Source organism: Apteryx mantelli, chromosome 12 (genome assembly GCF_036417845.1).
Source record: "Apteryx mantelli isolate bAptMan1 chromosome 12, bAptMan1.hap1, whole genome shotgun sequence".
Taxonomy (NCBI): domain Eukaryota; kingdom Metazoa; phylum Chordata; class Aves; order Apterygiformes; family Apterygidae; genus Apteryx; species Apteryx mantelli.
The window spans coordinates 8,514,129-8,536,572 of record NC_089989.1 but is presented as its reverse complement, the minus strand read 5'-3'; the positions used below and the strand labels follow the sequence as shown (position 1 = coordinate 8,536,572).

General features: G+C 40.6%; 1 protein-coding gene across 1 annotated transcript; it reads left to right on the top strand.

Annotated features, from left to right (window-relative positions):
- The first annotated feature begins 7,040 nt into the window (after positions 1 to 7,040).
- ISY1 (ISY1 splicing factor homolog) lies at positions 7,041 to 22,427 on the top strand. The gene is made up of 11 exons (XM_067303847.1): positions 7,041 to 7,129; positions 7,291 to 7,313; positions 8,845 to 8,896; positions 10,590 to 10,655; positions 12,302 to 12,344; positions 12,513 to 12,625; positions 13,325 to 13,442; positions 14,359 to 14,481; positions 18,756 to 18,865; positions 19,996 to 20,082; positions 21,591 to 22,427. The coding sequence occupies exons 1-11, from the start codon at positions 7,127 to 7,129 to the stop codon at positions 21,696 to 21,698; spliced, it is 846 nt and encodes a 281-aa protein (XP_067159948.1). The 5' UTR covers positions 7,041 to 7,126; the 3' UTR covers positions 21,699 to 22,427.
- Positions 22,428 to 22,444: the final 17 nt, after the last annotated feature.

Sequence of the window (22,444 nt, the reverse complement as noted above, 5' to 3'; positions counted from 1 at the left end):
GCTTAGTTTGGACTTTTCTTTTGTACTGTCTTATGTTAAATTTCCATCTTGTAGCATCAAGCTCCAAAATACATTCATTATGCAGTCCTTTACTTCTCTGCACATATTCATGTGAGTGGATTGTGTTCTCACACTGGGTTTGCTGCTTCATCTCTGCTGCTTGCGGTTAAAGCATCACTTTCACTCTGAATCTGTTGAAGACACATGAGTAAGTACCTGTTTAAGGTACAGTCTGATTCAGATCTAATAGTAGATCTGGAGTAGTTTAGTGATCTGCTAGCAGTACTTCACCCTTCACATGTCATTACACTAAGAACTATCATTAAAATGTCTAGTATTTAAAGTGCTTCCTGTGTGCAGTATGTTCAGCTTCCCTCTGTCCTGCTAAGTAGCTTGATCGACCAAGAGTTAGTAAACAGTAATTCAAATCCCACAGATGAAAAGGGAGCTGACACTGAGCACAGTGTGTATCATGAGCAGATCCACTGAAGAAGTAAATCTTGGTTTTTAAGAAAATATTATCAGGGCAGGAATACTTGCCTGATCAGTGCTTCACAAATCAGACAGTTGTAGAAAGTAGTCCAGGGTGATTTGAATTTTGCTAATGTCTTGTACATCTGATGTTAAAAGCAACTAACAGCAGCTTCAGCTGGGGTACCTGATGAACTCCAAGATGTCTCTAAAGAGATCTAGCAGGTAAAACTGAACAAAGATTTTTGTATTGATCAGAAGTTGTATCCTGTGGTCATGTTGTCTTCACAGATAAGGAAGCAAAAGGATTGCCTTACTTCCAAGTCCCAAAGTGTTCTTCACAGGCTACCTATGCCATCAGTCAGTTGCCTGTAATGTTAGCATGGTTAACTAAGTGTAGACGTACCCAACTCTTGGGGAAAGGAAAAATACTAGACTGTTAACTTGCAGGTATGCTAGCGTAAAACGAATCTGGCACTACTACTAGTTGTCTTGATCTGTGTTCTGATCAACCAGTTAAGTAGTAAAGTAGTACTAAGGCTCACTTTTCTTTTTCCTCTCTCTAGTAAGACTGCTAAATGTGATGCAATCCTGCAGTAATTTCCCTGAAATTAGTGGTATTCCACAAACTTCTTGTACCTGTTTGTTTTCAGCCAACCATAGTAGATTAGATAAATGACACTGAAAAGTATAGAAAGATAGTAAGAACTCATGAGTTGATAGACCAGAAAACCAGTGGTGAGTGTTTACTGGGAGCTTGTGAAACTGTAAAAGCAGGCATACTTCCTGATCATGTTTCAGGAAGTTTGATAACTAAAATGTGCATGTCCAAGAAAACTGGTGGTAGTAGTTACTGTCTCTTATTAGGGGAACTCTGATCAGATTGTTACTGTTCTGCAGTAGGCTGCTGCAGCAATTGAGAGTTAATGCTTAATGAAATAGTGACTTACAAAGAACTGAATTTTTCAGCCTGGGGTTCAATGTTCGAAGCCTGCAATAAAAGTTGAGCCATTGTACTAAGCATTTTCCTTTTCCTTCCCCCCTCCTTCTCTGAGCTAAGAGTTAACACTGTGGTGTCACCAGAGCTCAGATCACTTGACTGAGAGCAACTGACCTGAAAAATTCGGCAGGTTTTGGAAAGATTGAGTTGATATTGCAAAGACAGAAGGAAACACAGTCAACTGGGAGAAGGCTCTTAATTTCAACCACTTCATTTTTCAGAGAGTATTCATGTGCTGCTTTGCCTAAGCAGAAAAGAAATCCAAGTATTCCTATCTGCCCAGTCTGTGGGATGTAGAGATGCAAATGACAGGTGAGTGTTACTGCAATTTTGTCATGATTCTTTAGTGAGATGCCTTTTGCCCACCCTATATGCTGAAGAACAATGCATTTTCCCTCATGGAACTAAGGGATAGGGAAGAGATCTGAAGGTTTTTTCTTTTTTCTTGTTTGTTTGGCTGTTGCTTCACATAGCTGCCTGTAGAGCATGAATGTACTTTGACTCTTAGACTCAGTTGCCAAAATACTTAAAGTGAGTTGGTTGTCTTGGGATAGTACAGATAGCATACTCTGTGAAACCTTGTGGCAGATCAGTATGAATTAACTTAGTCTTCAAATACAATTATCTTAGTTAAACACTGATAAAAGTTGAAGCTCTGATTACAAAGACCTGAAGGTCTGAACCTTAAGCCACTGAACCTGTGGCTTAAAAAATGCTGTATTAAAGACCTGCACTCCTGGTGACTTTCACAGTCTATTTTTCTGTTCCTGTAGAGTTTAGCAGCTTAAACTTAGGGTTATGAAGATCCCACAGTTACTGTTTCTTAAAATTCTGGTGCTTAGTTGCTTTAGTCTTACTGATCCGTTTTTCTCTGACTGGAAAGCAGTATAGTTCTCCTAAGACTTTTTTTTTTTTTAAACAAGAAAACAGGATCTCAAAAGTAAGAAGTATGAACTATGATATAACTTCAAAAAGGAAAAAAAAACATTTTAAGGAAGATAACTCTTCCTAGACATCTTTCTGTAGAGAACAGTTTAAAGTTGAAGGTGTGTAAACTGGCTAATTGGAATACTTACAAATATTTCTGCTTTAAGTTCTGCAGCTGTCAATGTAGTTAATGTCTTTTGCTCCTGTCATGGTTCATTGTGATCTCTCAAATTTACAGGACAGCATACTGTGTGAAACAAACTTTATTTTTGCAAGCTCATTAGGTAAAAAGCAACAAGGGGTTACTCTCTTCTCTATAGACTAGCCTAAATTGTTAGTTCTTTAGTTTGAGTGCTTATGAGCAACATAGTTACCTAACAGACGGTGAGAGTGTGCAACCTTCCTCTGTCAGGATGGTGGTGTTCCTTGAACTACACGGGGAAGCACAAGAGCCTCAGCAGCGCAGCAGCTGGTGGGTGCGCTTCACGGGCTCTTTGGGGGAGCTGACACAGTATTTGTACCTTCCTCTGGCGTTTGGGCTGTACCATCCCTATTGGTCATTTCAGGTCCTGGGCAAGGGTTTAGTTTATCCTAAAGAATTTCAATCTTACCAGAAACTACACAGCATTTACTCTTTTGCAGAACTTGGAGGGATAGCAGATCTCATTATTTCTGTCCTCGTGTATCTGGCATACGTCATGCTCTCACTTTAGCCTAGTGGTGCTGCTCCCAGCATAAGCCAGGCCTTAGCATGAGCTGTGTGTGTTAGGCCCAGAGCCTGAGCAGGAGTTGAGTGAAAAGCCACATGCCACCAGTTGAATCGGCACATACACGTTGGGAGAAGACTTCTGTTTATGAATTGGGGGAGGGGGGTTGGTCAGGTGAATTGACAGACTTAATTTGTGCATTGGGAGTGCAATTGATGGCTGATAACCACTTTTCTCTAATCTTTGAGTTTATTTTGGATGGCTTGGGCTACCTCATAACTCAGCATCATCTGCTCCCTTGTAGCCACTTGAATGTGTTGCTAGAATTAACAGATGAGGATTAAGGCTGGGCTACTTGTAAATTAAGATGTCATGAAGTAGCAGCATCAATGTTCTAAAGTGTCAGTTTTTTCAAAGTTAACCTTGAGGTGAATGAGCAAATACTGATTTTAGAAATTGTGGAGACTCTGAAAAATCAAATTTAATATTTCATTTTTTTCCATGTTAGATTTTTTCACTAAACCAAGACATCTCTCAATTGATTTTAAAGCTTAAACCCATGACAAACTAGTGTAATTTTTTTTAATAAATCTGGTGGTTTATATGTATCAGGAAGGCAAAAAGATCAGTGTATATTTAAGTTCTACAGAGTGGGTTCTCTGAAAGGCTAGCATTTTCTGGAAAAGGACATTTTATTGTAGGGGAGTCCCTGAATAGATCCTCACTGAAAATGAGTCTTCCTAATGTGGTTTCTTGATCACCTGTAGAGGATTGGTTGAGTTGTTGCACTGACAATGAAATGCGCAGTCTATGCAGAGCAAAATACAGAAGGCTTTGGTCAGTGGACCACAGAAGTCTGGACAACAGGAAAATCTGTTGGTGTTTGGAGTTCATAAGGCACGCCATAGGTTTCAGATGCTGTGGGAATTTATCTGTATGGATGTTCCCATTAAAAATTGTGGACCATGTTGGATGAAAAAGAGGGTTCTGTTCTGTGTGCCAGTTTCTTAATATGTATTTTGCAATACTGCGGGTATGCAGGAGGTCTTGAATGTGATGTGTGAAATGCCTCCAAAAAGGTATATTTCCATTCATAAGCAGAGAAACGTAGCATACGGAAGAGTATAAAAGTAATTTCTATTGCCTTTTATTAATTTTTTATTTTGTAAACTGAAACTGCTGCAGTAACAGTAACTGCTGCAGAGATAAGCATTGGATTTCTCGTGTATCCCCATCACTTACATCTGAAGGGTCCCAGTGAGTAAGAAGAGAATTGAATGTGGTAAAATGATGTTAATGTGTCTTGTAGTTTTTTAACATGCTACCACATAGAAATGGCTAATATGCACAACTGTAGAAACTGTTAAAACCAGGTTTTATGTTGGATAACATCCAAAGTATTCAAGACAAACTCTTGCATTTCAAATTAGCAACAGAAAATTTTACTGTTTTATGTAAGACTGAAAAAAAAAAAAAGATAATTCTTACCTTGGTTGTATAATACAGAATTTTGTAGCTAGGAATTACAAATTTTACACATGATTTACTTAGATTGCAAGTTTTTTGAAAGGCATGAGCCAGGCAAGCTAATTGTGTTTGGAGCCCTTTCAGTATATTCTGATATGTTGAATTTCAGGTACTGGTTCCATTAAGCTGTTCAAAGCAAAAATCAGCTTATTTATCTGTTGTTAAATACACTCAAACCTATATATGAGAGGTGTATTCTCCTAACTGTGAATGAGGTCTGTATCTGGCAACACGTTTTTATTGGAGAACAAAGCAATACCTTTAAGTCCAGTTATTTAGAAAGGAAACTGTTACTTAGAAGGCAATACATTTTAGAAATACTGATGTGCAATCTGGAAATTTGCAGTCTTCAGATGGGTAGAGTTATTTTTACAAACTGTAGTTTGTGATAGACAGTGTATATAATCATACCACATAATGGGTTTGATCAGTTCTTGGTGTATGATGAGGTGCAGAAGTATACAGATTTTCCCACCCTGTGAATAACTTTGGCATCTTTGGAAAGAAATATGATAAGAAACTCACAGATGTAATTTGTCTGTTGACAATAAATGCTGCTTTCTACTGAACTGATTTGGCCAAGTAGTAAGTTTATAATTCCAGGTGCATGGAGGCATTCTGTTACAGTTACCTCTGAATGAACAGGGTGTTCAGTCAGCTCGGTATGTGTGGGCACACGTGAGCAGTTTCATCTGAGCAGCCACTTCAGAATTCTTTTGGGTGTATGTCAGTGTTCAGCAAATGAGGTGGAATTTCAGGTTTGACAGAGGATTATCAGGTATGAAATAGGCATGCTCTCTTCATGCAGAGTGTGTGTATATTGTGCATGTTGAAAAAAGTTTTGCTCCCTCACTATTAGTAGCATGTAATGGAGTTGTGTCCTGGATTCTATGTTTTTACAGTGAGAAAATATGAAGAAATAGATGTAAAATGGAGAAGTTCTCAGCAATTTAATGCGGCAGCTAGATTGCTGCTGGTAAGCAGTCTAGCTAATTTAAGGTTGAGATATGCATATATTCACCGCATTACTGCCTATTTTTCAGATGTAGCTTTTGTAGTAATCAGACTTCTTTGATGCTTTTTGTGCCATGGTAATTTTATTATGGGATTGTTGAGGGGTTTTTGTACAGGTTTATAATACTTCTGTAACATCTCTCAAAATATTGTACAGAGGAGCTAATGCAATTCTAATGTGAGCAAAGGGAGTATTAGACTGGGGGTGAGGGAGACCATCAAAGCATAAGTGATAATTAGGTGCCTAACTCCCATTGACCATTTATTATTAGATTTTGATCTTCAGTTTCTACCTGCAGTAATTTCTTAGAGGATGTTTTGAGTGAGGAGTGAAATCCACAGCTCTTCTCCTAGCATGATGTTAGTTAACTAGGGGTTTCAATATCATAATAGCTACTTTAGGTGGAATTCGGCGAGGTCCAGCAACTTTTTTTAAAGCACCCTGGGATCTGCACAGGGCAGAGGCGAGACCTCAGGCTTACCTCGCAGAGCTGCTGGCAGCCGTGCCCTGTCCTCGCGCTGCCTCCGCCGTTTCGCGAAATGCGCTGACGCGTCCTGGCGGCGAGGTGGGTTGAGGCGCCCGCCCGCTCTCCCGCCCGCCCGCTCTCCCGCCGCAGAGGTGCTGTGCGGCCGCGAGGGGCGGGAGCGGCGCGGCCGCCTCAGCCAGGCCTTGGCGCGGGCGCCCCTGCAGCCAGGGAAGTGTCCCTTACGTGGCACCTGAACTTGGATTAGGTCTCATCATCGCTTTTCCAGCGATACAGCCCCCAGGGGAGATACGTTTTCCTACTCGGATGCTGTGTGGCGTGGCCAGGGGCTGCCCGAGGGCAGGCTCCTGCGGCGGCGGCCCCCGGCCCCCCCGAAACCTCTTTGGTGCTCTGGTGGGCGCCACCTGAGAGCCGGGGGGCGCCGTGCAGCCCCTGCGAGGGCGCTTACGCGTGTGCGCCCACACGCACCCAGCGGCCGCCTCCAGCACGGCTGGAAGCGCCGAGGCACGAGGGTGCCCGCCCGCCTCGCGGAGAGTGAAACCCCCTCGCAGACGGCCGTGAGGAGCCAGGGACGGAAGGGGCGTTTCCGTGGGCGCGCGTCCCCGCGCTGTAGCGTCCCCGTCACCCGGCTCCCTGCCGAGGTGCCTGCGCAAGGCGGTGTCCTGAGCCGCCACCCGCGCTGCGGGCAGGCGGTGGCGCTCTCCTGCCTTGGCGGCAGAGTTGGTACATTTAGAAAAACAAGCGGGGCGAACGGAGCAAACGGAAAAACGGAGTCGGCGGGGGGGCGGTGGCGCGGGGCGCACGGCCCCGCCCCGGCTGCCGGTGGGCGGAGCGCGCACGCGCGTTGCTTCTGCCCGCCGTGGGCGTGCGGGGCGGTTCCACTTCCCGGGTGAGCGGCATCTGCTTCCGGGGCGGCGCCGCGCTGCGCCTTCCTGCGGCGGCGACGACTGCGGTGGTGGCCGGCGCGGGGGAGGCGGCGCGGCGCGGTCGGAGCCATGGTGAGTGCCGGGGCCTGGGCGAGGGGCCGCTCCCGGTCTCCATTTCCCTTCTCCCAGGCGCTTCGCAGCGAGCGGCGCCTTGGCGGGAGGCTGCGCTGTGAGGCGCTGCCAGGGCCCTGGGTAATAACGTGTCTGTCTGTCTGTCTGTCTCCCTCCTTCAGGCTCGAAACGCGGAGAAGGCCATGTAAGTAGGACGCCGGTGCGGGCGACGGCTCCCTGCCTGACGCGGGGCCTCAGCCCGCTGCGTGTCGGCACCCCCAGCTCTGGTCCCTTCGTAGAAGCAGCGCTTGCCCACGGCTGCTCGGAGCCCTCCGGCCCTGCAGCGTCCCTCAGCGAGCCTGTTTTACCTCCCGTTAGCCCGGAGGCAGCGTGAGCACGCGTGTGGCACCGTCCCGCGCCGCCGAGACTCTGCCTTTATTTGGCTTCTGAGGCACCTGTGCTCTGTCTGCAGTGACTCACGTCCACAGGGCCGTGCTTGCCCGGTGGCACTCAGTGCTCAGCCTGTTTTGAAGCACTGGGAGTTTGGTAACGCTTTTCAGCGCTTACTTGCATGTGTTATGTTAGTCAGAAGACAGTGGAGTTGGGAGAGATACCAGCTCTCTGTGAACAAGGTAGCCTGTGTCCTGGAGCTGGCATAGCTGCACTGTGTGATGCTGTTCTAATTGACAATAAATGCAGTGTGATATATTCTCATGGCCCATTATGGTTTTAGGCAGTTTGCGTCTCTGGAACAGGCATCTGTCAGCTTTGGTTTAAGTGTAATTCTTCTTGCTTGGGAGAGTGGCTTGGACTAAGTCAGTGTTTTTTAACAGCTTTATTTTTGTATTGGCTTGCTTTTTTTTAAGCACTTTTTGAAGTGGTTTGTAGACCACATATTTAAAACCACTAGATTAGATACTCTCTCATGTGTTTATCTCATGCTTATTCTTTTTACGAAAAATGTTTCTCGAGTTCATAATAGTAACTCAAGAGCAAAAAGACTACAGCTATTAGGTATCTTGTGAAGTGCTCTCTTATGGTGGTCCCACCGTGTGCATCTTGGATACTGAACTGGATGGTGTGAATTTCTTTCTGGAAATGCCTCTCTGTTCCATGAAAACAGATGGGGCATAGATAACTGGCTTAGATGCTGGGTACAGGTATGCTGCTAAAGAAAAACTATTAAATACTCTCTCAATTGTCTTCTGTTACTTTAACTATTAAATACTTTGTAAATTAATAAAGCTGCGTATTAAATAGCTGTAGTCTGTGTAGTGTCTGCTCAGTTGTAAGAATCTCTTGAAATATTTTAGTAATGCTAAAAAAACTTGTTTATTAACTTCAGCCCTTCTTTCACTGACGCTCTTTTCTCTTGAGTTTTCTGTTTGCTTTTTGATGTATCCCCTGCTAAGATATGTAAACCTTGTGCTTGTGCTTATAATTTGTGACATCCTTTTGCTGATAATTTTTAACATGCTGGAGTATGCTAAATAGAAATATTAATTAGCTGTCTAATTGTGAAAGAATCTAATAACAGGATTTTTACTGATGTAAGAAAGTAACCACTGGGGATGCTTTAGTGTTGAATAAGTCACTGGCCAGAAGAGCTATTTGATGAATATGTCTAGGCTTTTCTACAGACTGTACTTAAGTCAATAATAAACAGGTAGAGCACAAATGGCTACTATTGGAATGTAGTTGTGTAAAAGTAAACTTGTTTCCTTCCTTTTCTTTAGGACGGCCTTGGCAAGATTTCGTCAAGCTCAGCTTGAAGAAGGAAAGGTTAAGGTACGATGTAAAAAAAATTAAAGCTTTGTTAGCTGTAATTAAGAGTGGAGTGCAAACCACTTACAGACCTGTATGACAGCTTCCAGAAAGGTTGTGTACCAGATACAGCTATCATACAAGACTATGGACTAGTCATCTGGAAAGCAGATGAAGTAGGGACTCTTTGACAGTGATGCAAAATAAAATTTGTAAATAGTATTTTCCTCAAATAACTTGTTTAAAAATACATATTTGGGAGGGATGTTGGCTTGGCTGCTGAGAGGAAAGTGAAAATTGAACATCACTTAAATCTTTATTTAATGTTATAGGTAGAATACCTAGTAGCTTCTAAAACTACAGTATCACTTTGCTGGGCAGAAGACAAAGAATATGAAGATGACTTTTGAGAATTAAGTTATTTCCTTCTGCAAAAATCTATGCAAATTGATGGACATGAACTTATTTTTACTGATTATAATCACAGGGTTTGCTTGAATTTCTTCCCAGAAAAGCTAGAGAAGTCCTTTTCATAACTTTTTAGTCATTGGTAGTATCCTCACAAAATAGTAACCATTAAACAGAGTACTTTCGGGATCATTCTGAACTCAAGGCTTGAATATGACACAACATTGGCATGTCGTTAGCCAAACACATGATATCTGTGCATCTGTTCATAATTGTCGTTTTTTATGTAGTTAACTTGGCCCCCAGATGTTTTATTTTCTTTAGATTGGCATTAGATTGAACTAAAATGGAGTTAGCAACTTTATAATTAAAAAACAAAACAAAACTACAATGCAATAAATAGCACTCCTAAACCTATATGGAACCTTAGGCACTCTCTGGATATTCCTGTGCATTTTTCAGTGCAGTGTAACTCAAATTGCAAGAATATTTTTGTAGGTATCAGAGTGTTTCCAACAACCTTTTTGGACAGGTTTAAAATTTTTAGTTCTGGATAAGTGACAAAGGAATTTGCAAATACAGTGAAGTGTCTTATGTTTGCATCTCTAAGAAGTGATGCTGTAAACACAAGTGAGAGCACTATGAAGCAGTAAAGTGAAAAACAATTAGTTAGGGGAAACTGTAACTAAAAAGGTCTTTGAACAACCAGAGAATAAGATGGAGTAGGACTCCTGGTGTATCAAGGAAGGTTTTTAATGTATAAAAGGAAAAGCTGTACAGGTACCTGAGGAATAAGAAGGGACAAAATAACTATATCCAGAGGCCTGGAGGTAAGATAAAGTAATAGCTTGTGTAAACCAGTCAGTGGAGTGCAAACCAGTTGGGGAAAAGACTTTAATAGTGAAAAAGATGCTTTGGAAGAACTGTAGTTGGGAGAACTCAAATGAAAATAATCTTGAAGAAAAATTATAGCACCTAGGTAGTAGCAATGAGGAAAGTCCTAAACTTTTATCAGGAAATTTTTGTATTTCTATTAGAGAGGATTGTGGGAAGATTTGAAAAGACAGGTGATGGGTTGTTTTCAATAAGATGGTTTTAAATTGATTGTTATATTTTGTGACAGCTTAATTTGGCAGGACTGTAAAAAGTCATTTTTTCACTTACTAAACATTGATGGGAGCTGCAGGCACTGAAGCTTGTTGCCATAGTTTGGGGTTAACCAAGCAGTGTAAAGGTGGCATGAAGTGCTATGAATGTATTCTATGATGCTAAATTAAAACTTTATGGTATGTGGCTTTCTGTTGAACAGGAGCGAAGACCTTTCCTTGCATCAGAGTGTAATGAATTGCCTAAAGCTGAGAAATGGAGGCGACAGGTAATGCAAGCTATAGATTTTTCTAATTCTATAGTAGGTAGAACTTTTGTAAACAAGCTGTCTGAAATAGAAGTGCTAAATTTTTTGGACTTGTCCTGTATGCTTACAGTTAAATCATAGAATAATTTAGATTGGAAGGTCGTGTAGTCCACCCCACTGCTCAAAGCAGATCCAGTCACGTACAGTTGCTCAGGGCTGTGTCCAGCCAAGTTTTGAACACCTTCAAGGACTGGAATTCCACAACCTCTCTGGGCCCCTGTTCCAGTGTCTGACCACCTTCCTGATGAAAATATTTTTTTCTTGAATTTAATTAGAATTTCCCGTGGTCCAACTTGTCTATTGCTTCTTGTCCTATTGTTGTGCACCTCTGAGAAGAGTCTGTTTTCTCTATACCTTCCATTAGGTGGCTGAAGACAGCAATAAAGTATATCCCCTTATTCTTCCCCTCTTATGGGCCAATCAAACCCAGTTTTCTCAGCCTCTTCTTGAACATTGCATTCTCCACCCCCCTTCCCCCCCATGTTGGTGGCCTTCTCCTGAACTCTTTCCAATGTGTCAGTGTCTTTCCTGCACTGGGGAGCCCAAAACTGAACATGGTACTCCAGATGTGGTCTCACAATTGGCAAATACGTGGGAAGAATGACTTCCTTCCACCTGCTGGCTGCACTGCTGGAAATCCAGGCTATTATGAAGTTGGCCGCCTTTGCTGCAGTGACATATTGCTGATTCATGTTCAACTTCTTTGTCTACCCAAATCCTTTTCTGCAAAAGCTGCTTTCAAACCATTCAGCAGTCAGCCTGTACTGTTGCATGGGTTTATTCTGTTCCAGATGTGGCCTTTGAATTTTCCTTTATTTCTTCATGAGGCTCCTGTCATTCCATTCTCCAACCCATGAAGGTCTCTCAGCAGCCTTGCACCCTCCCGTTGCAGTCATCTTTGGGCTTTCTGAGAGTGCACTGAGTCGCATCATCCTGGCTGTTAGAGACTTCAAATAATATTGCCTGTGGAGGGCTGCAGCTAGTAATTAGTTACCAGCTGATCTTTGTATTGCTCATCACAACCCTTTGAGCCTGGCTGTCCAGGCAGTTTTCTGGTACTGAAATGGTACTGAAAGCCTTGCTAAAGCCGAGGTAAACACCATTTCTCCCCTCCTCCACTGAGCCTGTCAGCTCATCCTAGAAGGCAATCAGGTTGGTTGGGCATGATTATCCTGTATTAAATTCATCCTAGCTGTTCCCAATTCTTGGTCCTTCATGTGCTTGGAAGTGTCTTCCAGGAGGATTTGATCCAGACTCTTCTTGGGGACTGTGATGGGGCTGATTGGCTTGTTGTTCCCCAGATACTCCTCTGTGCCCTTCTTTGCCTGATAAGCCAGAGATGAAGTTATTGGATATCTTTATTAGGAAATGGATTATTTATTATTACAGTTATAAAACAAATTCCTTGTATTTTAAGCCTCTGAGGTACAATATTTGTGTGTGAATAAAATCTCTATGGATATTTGAAATTGACAGTCTCAGGTCTGTTTTCTAGTTCAAAAGAATGTGAGAAGACCTTTTTCTAAGTTTTCTGGCTTTTTTTTTTTTTTTTTTTTTTGAGAGAGAGAGAGAGAAATTCACTTCTTTGTATGTTCTTGTTTGACTAGATCATTGGGGAAATTTCCAAGAAAGTGGCACAGATTCAGAATGGTAAGGTTTTTCTAATTACATTCCATTTGTACAAAACTTCAGTCCTAAGCAGTTACAATAAAAATCACAACATACTGTATGCACTAAACTGTCTCCCTTGCGCCAATTCTGAAGTTGTTCTGGTGCCTCTAGCAAGCTGATTAACTCTTTTTTTCCCCTTCCTAACAGCTGGGTTAGGTGAATTCAGAATTCGGGACCTGAATGATGAAATCAACAAGCTGCTGAGGGAGAAGGGACACTGGGAAGTCAGGATAAAGGAGCTAGGAGGTCCCGATTATGCTGTAAGTGTGGATTGGTGTACTACCTAGTTGCTCTGCTTGCAATTAAAGTGACTGATGAGAAAAGTCTGTACAGCATTTCACTTAGCAAATATTACTTGGCCAGTGTTTATTAGAGATGAACTGTATTCATCCCCCCAAAAATTTTGATCATGTTAAAAGAAATATTTTGTTTCCAAGATGAGCAAGTCTGGCTTTTCATTTGCAACTCATGTTCAGGTGGTCTTAACTTCCTGTTCAGGGTTTGCAACAATGTTTTAATTTTACACATCACAAAGTGTGGCTCTTATATTCAGTAGTGCATGAGTCTATAAAATGATTCTAGTTAGGTCAGCTAATTACTGCTGAAAATGAAATAATGAGACTAGCTCTCAGTTGCCAAATCATCAAATGTATGCTTTTTGTCAGACTTAGTAGTGCATGTTTATCTGATACCTGAACATATTAATAGAGGGAATAAGACAAATATAGATGTGTTGTCAAGGTGAATCCGGTTAGGCACTTTATGGTTTGCACAGTCCTTTTAACTGTGTAATTTCTGATAAAAGTAGAGACCTGCATAAAACTGAGCTATGAGGGCATTTTACTTGTAAGGTGGTTTGATCTCCCTTCTCCTATCCCAATCTATTAACATGCCCAGGAAAATAGGAAATACAAGATTCAAGAGAAATAACATTTAAAATCTCTAACTTTATTTTTTAGAGAATTGGACCTAAAATGCTAGATCATGAAGGGAAAGAAGTTCCAGGAAACAGAGGTTACAAATATTTTGGAGCTGCAAAGGATTTACCAGGTGTTAGAGAACTTTTCGAAAAGGAGCGTAAGTAAACAGCAACCTTTTCCAGGTTTGAAGTTGCACAGTAGTATCTCTTGTGTAAAATATCTACTGCAATACATGGTGAATGTTAGTAAGAGAATGTTTGGGCCTATGCCTTAGATCAGTTAAATGAAACACTGAATACAAATAGTTCATTAAATGCTATTTCTTTGAGCAAAGAGCACCTTTGGCTGTCTGCAACTTGATTAAAGAAATGTAGGAAAAAGTAAACTGTGTTTTCTACCATGACTTCAAAATAGCAAGGACTGATATTCTATAGAAACTGTCCATCACAACAGGTTAACTTTAATGGTAAGTTATAATTAGTATCCTGTGAGTTCAGGATTGGAGGGGAAAAAAAGTTTGAACGTAATTTTGAAGCAGGAATCAGCTTTCATAATAGGAAAAACTAGATGAAAGTAGATAAAACCTTATCTATTGATTTGTCAAGAACGAGTGGCAGATACTTGGACCTGAAAGTGAGACAGACCTGCAGAATCAGCTATTTCTTATTTGCTATCTGCAAAGAAAAAAGGATGGGAAGTACTGCATGATCTGGGGGAGCTTGGGACACCTCTCTAGTCCCTTTCATAAGACTAATGTCTTGTTCGATACTGGGACACCAGTACAAAAAAAGGCATGATGGAGCATAGAACTGCCCAAAGGTGGAAACTGCCACAACCTGAGGCATCAGGGCTATGTATTCAAACTATCTAAATTGTCCAGGCTAGAGAAAAATATCAGTACTTCTGGCACTGACAGTAATTCAGGTCATGCATTTTGGGTATTAGCCTAGTGAGGTAGTTGTAGTTACTGTGAGGTTGATGAGAACCAGGAATGCATAGCAAGCTGTCATGCAGCTGGTTGAATGATGGTTATGTGGTTTTTTTTCCCTTTTTTTTCTTTTTTTTTTCCCCAGCCCTCCCACCACCCCGGAAAACTCGTGCTGAGCTTATGAAATCCATCGATGCAGAATATTATGGCTACAGGGATGAAGATGATGGTATTCTGGAGCCACTGGAACAAGAACATGAGAGGAAGGGTATGTGAGATTCAATAACCTGCCTAAATTGGCATCTAGTTTTACTTAGAATTAGGTATGTAGACATTAGAATATCCTGGTAACCTCTAATGTAGAGAAAAGCCACTCTTCATCTCTTTTTGCAGTGATAATGAAGATCTTAAGATCACCTTAAAACTGACACTGTGTGTAGTTATAGCTATAATTAAATTCTGATGAATTCCACTGCAATTCTATACAAACAAACATGTTGTTTGTTGATCCAGAGTGACTAGCTGCATAGAGCAGAAAAAATTAAATTGCCAGCTGGACTCGTTAATTCAAATGTACCTAGGACACTCTCTTTTTCTGCAGTTACAAAGCGGTAGGGAAATAACTTTCTATGGCTCATTATTTTGACAATATATTAAAGGAAGTAACTATGCTGCAGTAATTGATTATGAGGAAGTCTGTAAATAGTCATGAAATAGTGCCTTTTTAGCTTCGCTACTCTTGGTTAGTATGGTTTTTATTTCCTCTTAGAAGTATGCTCTTAGCTAGTGTGGCTTATGTTTGGCAAGCTGTACAGCAGTTCTTACAGCATGACACATCATTTCTCAGCTTGCACAGTTCTTCATGGTATGTCCTTTTGAAATTTTGATTTTGGATCTAGCACCCTCTTTCTTGGGGTGACCTAATTCCAAGTAGAGGCTTAGAGTTCCAAAACAGGCAGCGCAAAATTATGCAGAGCTTTATCTTGTTAAATAACAGGATTTGATGCTTGTTTTGATATCCCATACTGTCATAAGTCCAAACAAAATGCATCTTTTGAACCAGATGTGTTTTTTTTCCCCTATAGTGTTCAATAACAAAGCTGATTGTGGAGAAGCAGCAGCAATCTCATCAGGTCTCCCTTACTTTGGTCCTTCTTGCTCTTCCTCTAGTTACTTCTCTCACTTCCAACCTACACACTCTGCACACTCATTCCAATCTCATCTTTTGCCCAGGTCCAGCTCATCTGATAACATCTGGAAACAGTAGTGGGTGGGTGCCTGCCCTAAAAGGGGGAAGTCTTTACAGACATGAAAAGAGTGGAATACAGTGGAAAGGATATTCTGGGTTAGGCATAGGCTTATCTAGTTCAGTGTTGCCTAAAAATTCAGCTCCAGTGGCCCAATGCTTATGATGAGTAGTTAAGGGATGGGACTTGAAATTCAGATGCATGCATTTTAATCCTGTTCAAATCCATGGGAACAAGTGTAGGTATATGGGAATAAACATAAGCTAAAGATGAATGTTTAGGGGAGACAGGCAAGTATATGTAATAGTATTTGAGTTCTTTCCCAGCCTCCTTTTGTGGCTCATGATCTTCTTGAGCCAGAGTAGTTATTTTGTATTTAATAACCCTTCGTGGGTTTCTTTCCGCTAAGTCCATATATACTTCTTGCCACAAGATGATGTGGCTACTAGGAGTTTGGCAGATTAACTGCTTATTGTCTTTTGAAGAATAGCTGCCTTAGGTTAATTTCAAATCTAAGCTCAGGTGGACTGATGCTCCCTTGCTTTTGTGTTGGAGGAGACTATAAACAGTGATTCCCTCCCCATGCCATTAAAGATTTGTTTATACCTTCTCCTTTCCACCCCAAACACTTGTTTCTTGCCCAGATCTGAAGAGTCTTGCTCTACTTTTATGTACACATCAATCTCTGTGTATGTATGGAAATAATTTCTTATCTTTGATAAACTTTGTCACTATTCTCTGAACCTTTCCCAATTATACTGTTTCTTGAAATGAGGAGTGGAGATGATCGCACATAGCATTTAAGACGTAGGCCTGCTATGGACTTTTTATCTACAATGACAATGGTATTTTATCAATTATCTTCCCTATTCCCTTTCTAGAATTACCTAATGTTCAATCTGGTTTTGACTGATACTGAGCATTGAACTACATGTTTTGTAGGTGATCCAAGATCTCCTCCTTGAGTAGTAAATGGGATCAAGCAGGTGTGATGATGAACTTTGAAGTTAAGACTTTCTGGTTTTTCCCATGTGCATGTTCTTGCACTTAGCTGTCGAATTTCATCTAATTATTTATCCATACCGTGGTCTTCCTCCTTATCACAAAGCTGTCTAGTTTTCTTAGAGCTTTTGAGGGAACCTCCTGGAAAACCTCTTTGTAATTCAGGTGACCTGTATTAACTTACCCACTTCAACAGATTTATAATTTCCCTTTGAAAGCCACATCCATGCTTTCTCAGTAAGTAATATTTATCCATGTGTCTGTTAATTTAGTTTTGTTTCTACTGACTTGCCCAGTAAAGACATCAGAATTATCAGTCTAGTTCCTGAAACCCTCTTTAAAATTCAGCATTGTTTGCCATCTTTGGGTATTTGTGTAGCTTTAAGCAAGAGGTCATGCGCTGCTTTTAATAGCTCAGCTGCTTCATAAATAGTTCCTTTAGATCTTCTGGTGAACACTGTGTGATCCTGCTAATTTTTTTACTGTTTGGTTCATATTTTTGTTTTATAATCTCTTCTACTGACTCTTCAACAGCAGACAGATCCTCAAAGTGCTCCATAAGAAAGGGTTCTGTTGCAGGAACCCTAGGCAGGCTTTTCCATGGTGAACACAGCAGATAAAACAATCAGTTTTTGCTTGAATGATTTTGTCATTTCTGAGTGTTCCTTCCTGTACACAATTATCTCTGAAATTAGAGAAAGAGCTGTAAACAAAGCTGAGAAGGAAGTGGTTTGTTAAATAATTACAAGTTGAGAATCTAATTGCTGTCAATACTTAACAGCTCTTGGTTTGGTCATCCATTTCTTATAAATATCCCTTCTGAATGTTAGTTTGTCTCATGTGTTGGAGATCATGCTTCGTTGGTTAGGTTATAGGACAAGGAAGGAGGAAAAATAAGGAAATATTAGCTGTGTCCTGTAGCATAGCTTGGAGCCTTATCCCACGTGTGCAGTAGCTGGTTGGCAGACAATTGTAAGAAGGGAAGTTGTGTGGTGCAGTACTCCACTAATGCCTGCCACTCCATGTTCATCTTATGCATCCTGCTAATTACAGATGGGAGAGGTAGTTTGTTTGGATTCATATGACTTTTTAAGGAAATGATCTTGGGAAGTGATTGTGCCATTTGAAATAACAAGGCTAGAGATGCTAACAAAACCAATATGTGGAAATAAAAGAAGTAAGAAACTTTGCAAAAAGAACTGTGACTTGAGTTAATGTGGTTAATCTAAACTTGAATTTGTTTTCACTGCACATTACAAGGAATGTCTTTTTCCAATCCTATTAACACATGATATCTAAGATTCTCTAAGGATCACTTGCTATCTAGGCTCTTCTGGTTTTAGCATGTGAGCAGAAGAGTTAAACTGTTTTGAAACATTAAATGTTGAAAAGCCTTCTCTAATTAGGAGTAGCTTTTCTGTTATGAAGCCACACAGCAACACAACTGTATGCTTCTAGTTAGATTTTGCTTTCTTAGGTAAAGCACTTAATGCTTTCATTTGAGAGCCAAGGGGAGTACCTGCTGACTTGTGGGATAGCATGAAATGCCTACAACTATAGTTGCATTAATCTTGCACCTTCTTGGATTTTTAGGCACTCGCAATGTTGTTGATTAGACTTAAAACTTATGTTAGTACTCTTAATATGGCTACTATACAGTAGAGAGCCACAGCAGCCTGACCTGCTAGCTAGCAGCCATTACAGAATTTGAATCACTAGGAACATGCTACAAAATAAAAGAAATGCACTGTGCATTGAAAAGAAAGTGACTTATGTGGGTGGTCACCCCGAGGAGCATAAGCATGCTTAATTATCTATGGGGTGACCAGTGTTCCTGTAGCTGCTGACATGCTAGAGAGCTTAAGAGCCACTTAGCCTGGTCATGAGTCCCTTGCTGTTATACAGTTCAGAAAGTAGATTGACATTTATCCATGACATTTAAAGATTCTAAAACGTACACAAAATCAAGGCTTTAGTGTTGTTACAGTGCAGTACTTGCTAAGAGTGGGATTCTGCTTGTTAATGGCTAGATTACATTGACATGTTTTATCAGTTACTACCTTAAGCTTGTACAATAAGTGTGTGTTACCGATGTAGAAGATGTAATTGAGAAGTAAGTAGAGTTAAGTCTGTTGAAAAAGGCCTTGTTAAACAGGAGACAAATCAAGAGCAGACATTGTCTTACGTGTAAGGAAGCTCTAGCTTTAGTAGCTGGAGGACTGCTTTTGGGGAACTGGGCCTGCTGTTGGACCGTGCTGTTTTCAGTTTCTGTCTGTTTTCCTTTCCTAACCAGTTATAGCAGAAGCAGTGGAAAAATGGAAAATGGAGAGAGAGGCACGACTTGCGAGAGGTGATGAGGAGGAGGAAGAGGAAATAAACATCTATGCTGTCAATGATGATGAGGTATGTGATGGCTAAGGTAATGTAACACTTTGGATGTCTTCCATGCTGCCTTTTTGGAAAGCTCACTTCACTGAGAACTTTGCTGCTGCTGCTCCGTTCTGCCCACCTCTCTGCGTAATTTACTGCACAATTGTCCCCGATAATAAAAATGAGTATTAGATGAGAACTCTTGTCTAAGTTAAGTTCAGAGAGTGATGGAAGGTGACAGTTAAAAGCTTTTTGCTAGAGTGAGAAACAGTTAACGGTTAGCTGAGACCTTGTTGTGATGAATTGTCACTGCCTGGAGCGCCGGTATACTAGTCTTGGTAGGGTAACGTTTTGTCACTGAGCACTGCTGAGTCTTGCTTCTAAGTATGATCTTCACCAGCAATAACGCAAGCAGTTTTGTGTACAGTATGACATAACACTGTCAATATATAGCAGGACCATTTTATAGCCAAGGTCTTGTTTATATGTGAATCATGGTATAGCAAGGTTTGGTTGATGCTGCAGGCACTGTTGTGACATTGTTCTTGCCTCTTCCTTCTCCCTGCTTCCAAAGCCGGTAAGAGAAGTGAGGGATGTTCCTGATGCTTGCTGAAATCTGTAAAAGGGGTACTGGAAACCAGTTTGTATTTCTCAGTCCAAACCTAAGTGAGTTTATCATGAGAGTAAAAAGAAGATAGTACAAATAAAACAAAGTACTGGAGGAACAACAGTTTTTACCTTATGAACTATCTTTTGTGATTCATAAGCTTGGCTCTGAGGCATGAGAAAAAGGCACTACAGAGCTGTACTTTTTTTTAAGGCACTTGCTTTCTGCTTGGGTTGACTAGCGCCTCTCTTCTGTTTATAACTTTGCTGTGGCAGCCAGAGGTATGTGGCAAAGGAGGGAATGTAGCTTTACATTCATGCCCATGCAACAGCAGAGGAAAAGCCATATAAAGAATGGAAGCAACGATCTTGAAAGCTTCAAGGAGCAGGATCTAAATGTGATGCTTGTTGCATTCCTGTGTCGTTTGATTCCATTTGCCTACTTCTTGTATTTGTAGCCTCATTAAATTTCTATCTGATTCCTGTGGTAGAGCAAGAGAAAAGGTATTTGTGACTACTGTCTCAGAAAGTAAACTTGTTGTGACTCTTTTTTTAAGTCTGATGAGGAAGGTGGCAAAGAAAAAGAAGGTGAAGAAGGCCAACAGAAGTTTATTGCACATGTTCCGGTGCCATCTCAACAGGAGGTAAGACATCAGAAAATAAAAGTGCAGAGATGCACACCAGCTTTTGCAAGACAGATCTTGACTTAGAGCAGATAACTAAAAAAAATGTCCTCTATGTGGCTTCACTGCCTCTCTGCAATTGTTTAATCTTGCAAATGCTGTGAAACTGGCCAGAATTATGGTACTATTGCTATAACCCTTTTCATCTGAGAATTTCCAAAACCTTTAAGTATTACATAAGTTGGAGTGTGTGGTGTAATGATCAGGAGAACCCTGGCTATTGCATACTGTATCTTTACAGTGCTTTTCTGCTGAAGGTTTGGGGGGGGTTGTTTGTTTGTTTTTTAGGGTTTTTTTAAGCTAATGCAGTTATTTCTGAATTGCTGGATTTGCGCTCATAACTCTTTTAAAATGACTTGAGGGGTGACATGATCCTGAAATCACTGCTATGATTTGAAGTTACTCTAGGGTATATATTACCTTAACTTTGATAGCTTTCTTGAAATACAACTTGAGCCAGAGGGTTCTGGAGTTATTTGCCTTTTAGTAGGTATGCCTTCACATCACACAGATACCGTGTAGTGTTCTGTTCCCTCCTGTCTTGTGCTCAGATAACAATGTTTTATCCTCATGGTCCTGCACATCCAATAACAATATATGTATAATGGCATGTTGAAACTGTGGGGAGAAATAATGATTAAAAGCACTGCTCTCTGGCTGATGGTATTTTCTTAATGAAAAGAGCATAACTGAGACTCAAGACTAGCTTGTTAATACTTAACCACTGATTGACATAATAATCATTCCTACTTAGAGAACAGTCACTGTAGTTCACTGTAGTATTTTTTTCTTCTGTTGGCAAATCACTCCATGCCTTATGCCTATGAGATTTTGCATTCTAGATTCTAACTTACAAAAAGCTACAGTTCAAAACATACTTATCTTTGAGAGATGCTACATGCCCAGTTCACCCATTCAGACAAATATAAAATCATTACTGAAAGTAAAACTAATCTTGCAGGCTGCTATTAATAGACCTTTAAATTTCGTGTTTATTAAAGGATCGTGTATTGCTGGCATTTCTATACAAACCTGACACAGTAAAGGCTGTGAACGCCTATAATGTGAAAGGCACAATCAATAAACTGTTATTCTAGGGTTGTAGACTAGTGTGGCATAACTCCACTTGTTCAGTATTTGTTAAAGCTGTATCTGAGACAATTGCTTGAAAAGAAATTCAAGTGACTGTACTAAAAGTAAAACAAAATTGCAGCTAACTTCCTAATTAAAAAGGGTAGGAGCAGAGATCTGAAATTCTAAGGTATCCATTTTACTGCTTACTTTGACTTCCTTGAACTTCGTTTGGGTGTTATGAAAAATACTCTGGGTTCATCTTCTAATTTCACTAATCTTACACTGGTACAAATCTCTAACTTTCAGTGTTTTTCTTCCTCCTGTCTTAATAGCTGAGCATGCTAGGTTTTAGCTTCTCAATTAGGCTGAATGTCTTCATATTTTTATATTTGCAGATTGAGGAAGCTCTTGTACGGAGAAAGAAGATGGAGCTTCTTCAGAAGTATGCTAGTGAAACTCTTATGGCCCAGAGCGAAGAAGCAAAAAGACTTCTAGGGTTGTAACATTGCATCAGTATGTCCTGTTTTTTTTTATATAATCCATCCTAAAGCAATAGGTTCGCATATTCTGGTAGCAGGTTCAAATATTCTGGTAGCAATCTTGTGTAGCTCGGAAGGTCCCTGTGGATGTTACAAATAAGAAGCGATCAAGTTATAGTACATTGTCTAAAAGGCAAAAGAACATTTTGGTTTATCTTCTGAAATTACTTGCTCTTCAGTGTTGAAAAAGACTAAGCCTAGATTAACTTGGTCTCTATGTTTTCAATAACTGTCTTCAATACTTTTCACTTCGTTAAACAGTTTGTGCAGTGGTGCCTCTTGTGGGTAGAACAGCAAAAGCAGTAACTTCTTAAAACCTGAGGGAAATCTGCCTGTTACTGCTATTCTGAGTCTCCTACATCCTGACTAGAAGCGTACACACATTTGTCCTTTTGATTACCTCTAGACCAGGGCTCCAAAGCTTATTCTGTTACACCACATCTGCTTACCAGAAAAGCTTAAAACTTGTTTAGAGATGGTTTGGTGGATATCATCAATGACTTTGAAGTTGATTTGGTTCTTTATCTGACAGTGCATTTTTATGCAGTATGTCTAAAAGCAACAGCCCTTTTATGATTTGTAACCATGCCTGGTTGGATTGCTCAAGTGCTGAATATTTCAGCAGCTATTGTAAATGCTTTCACCTTTGTAATGACTTGTTAAAATATTTTTAGTAAACCTTTTATACAAATTGATGTTCTGTTTCATTC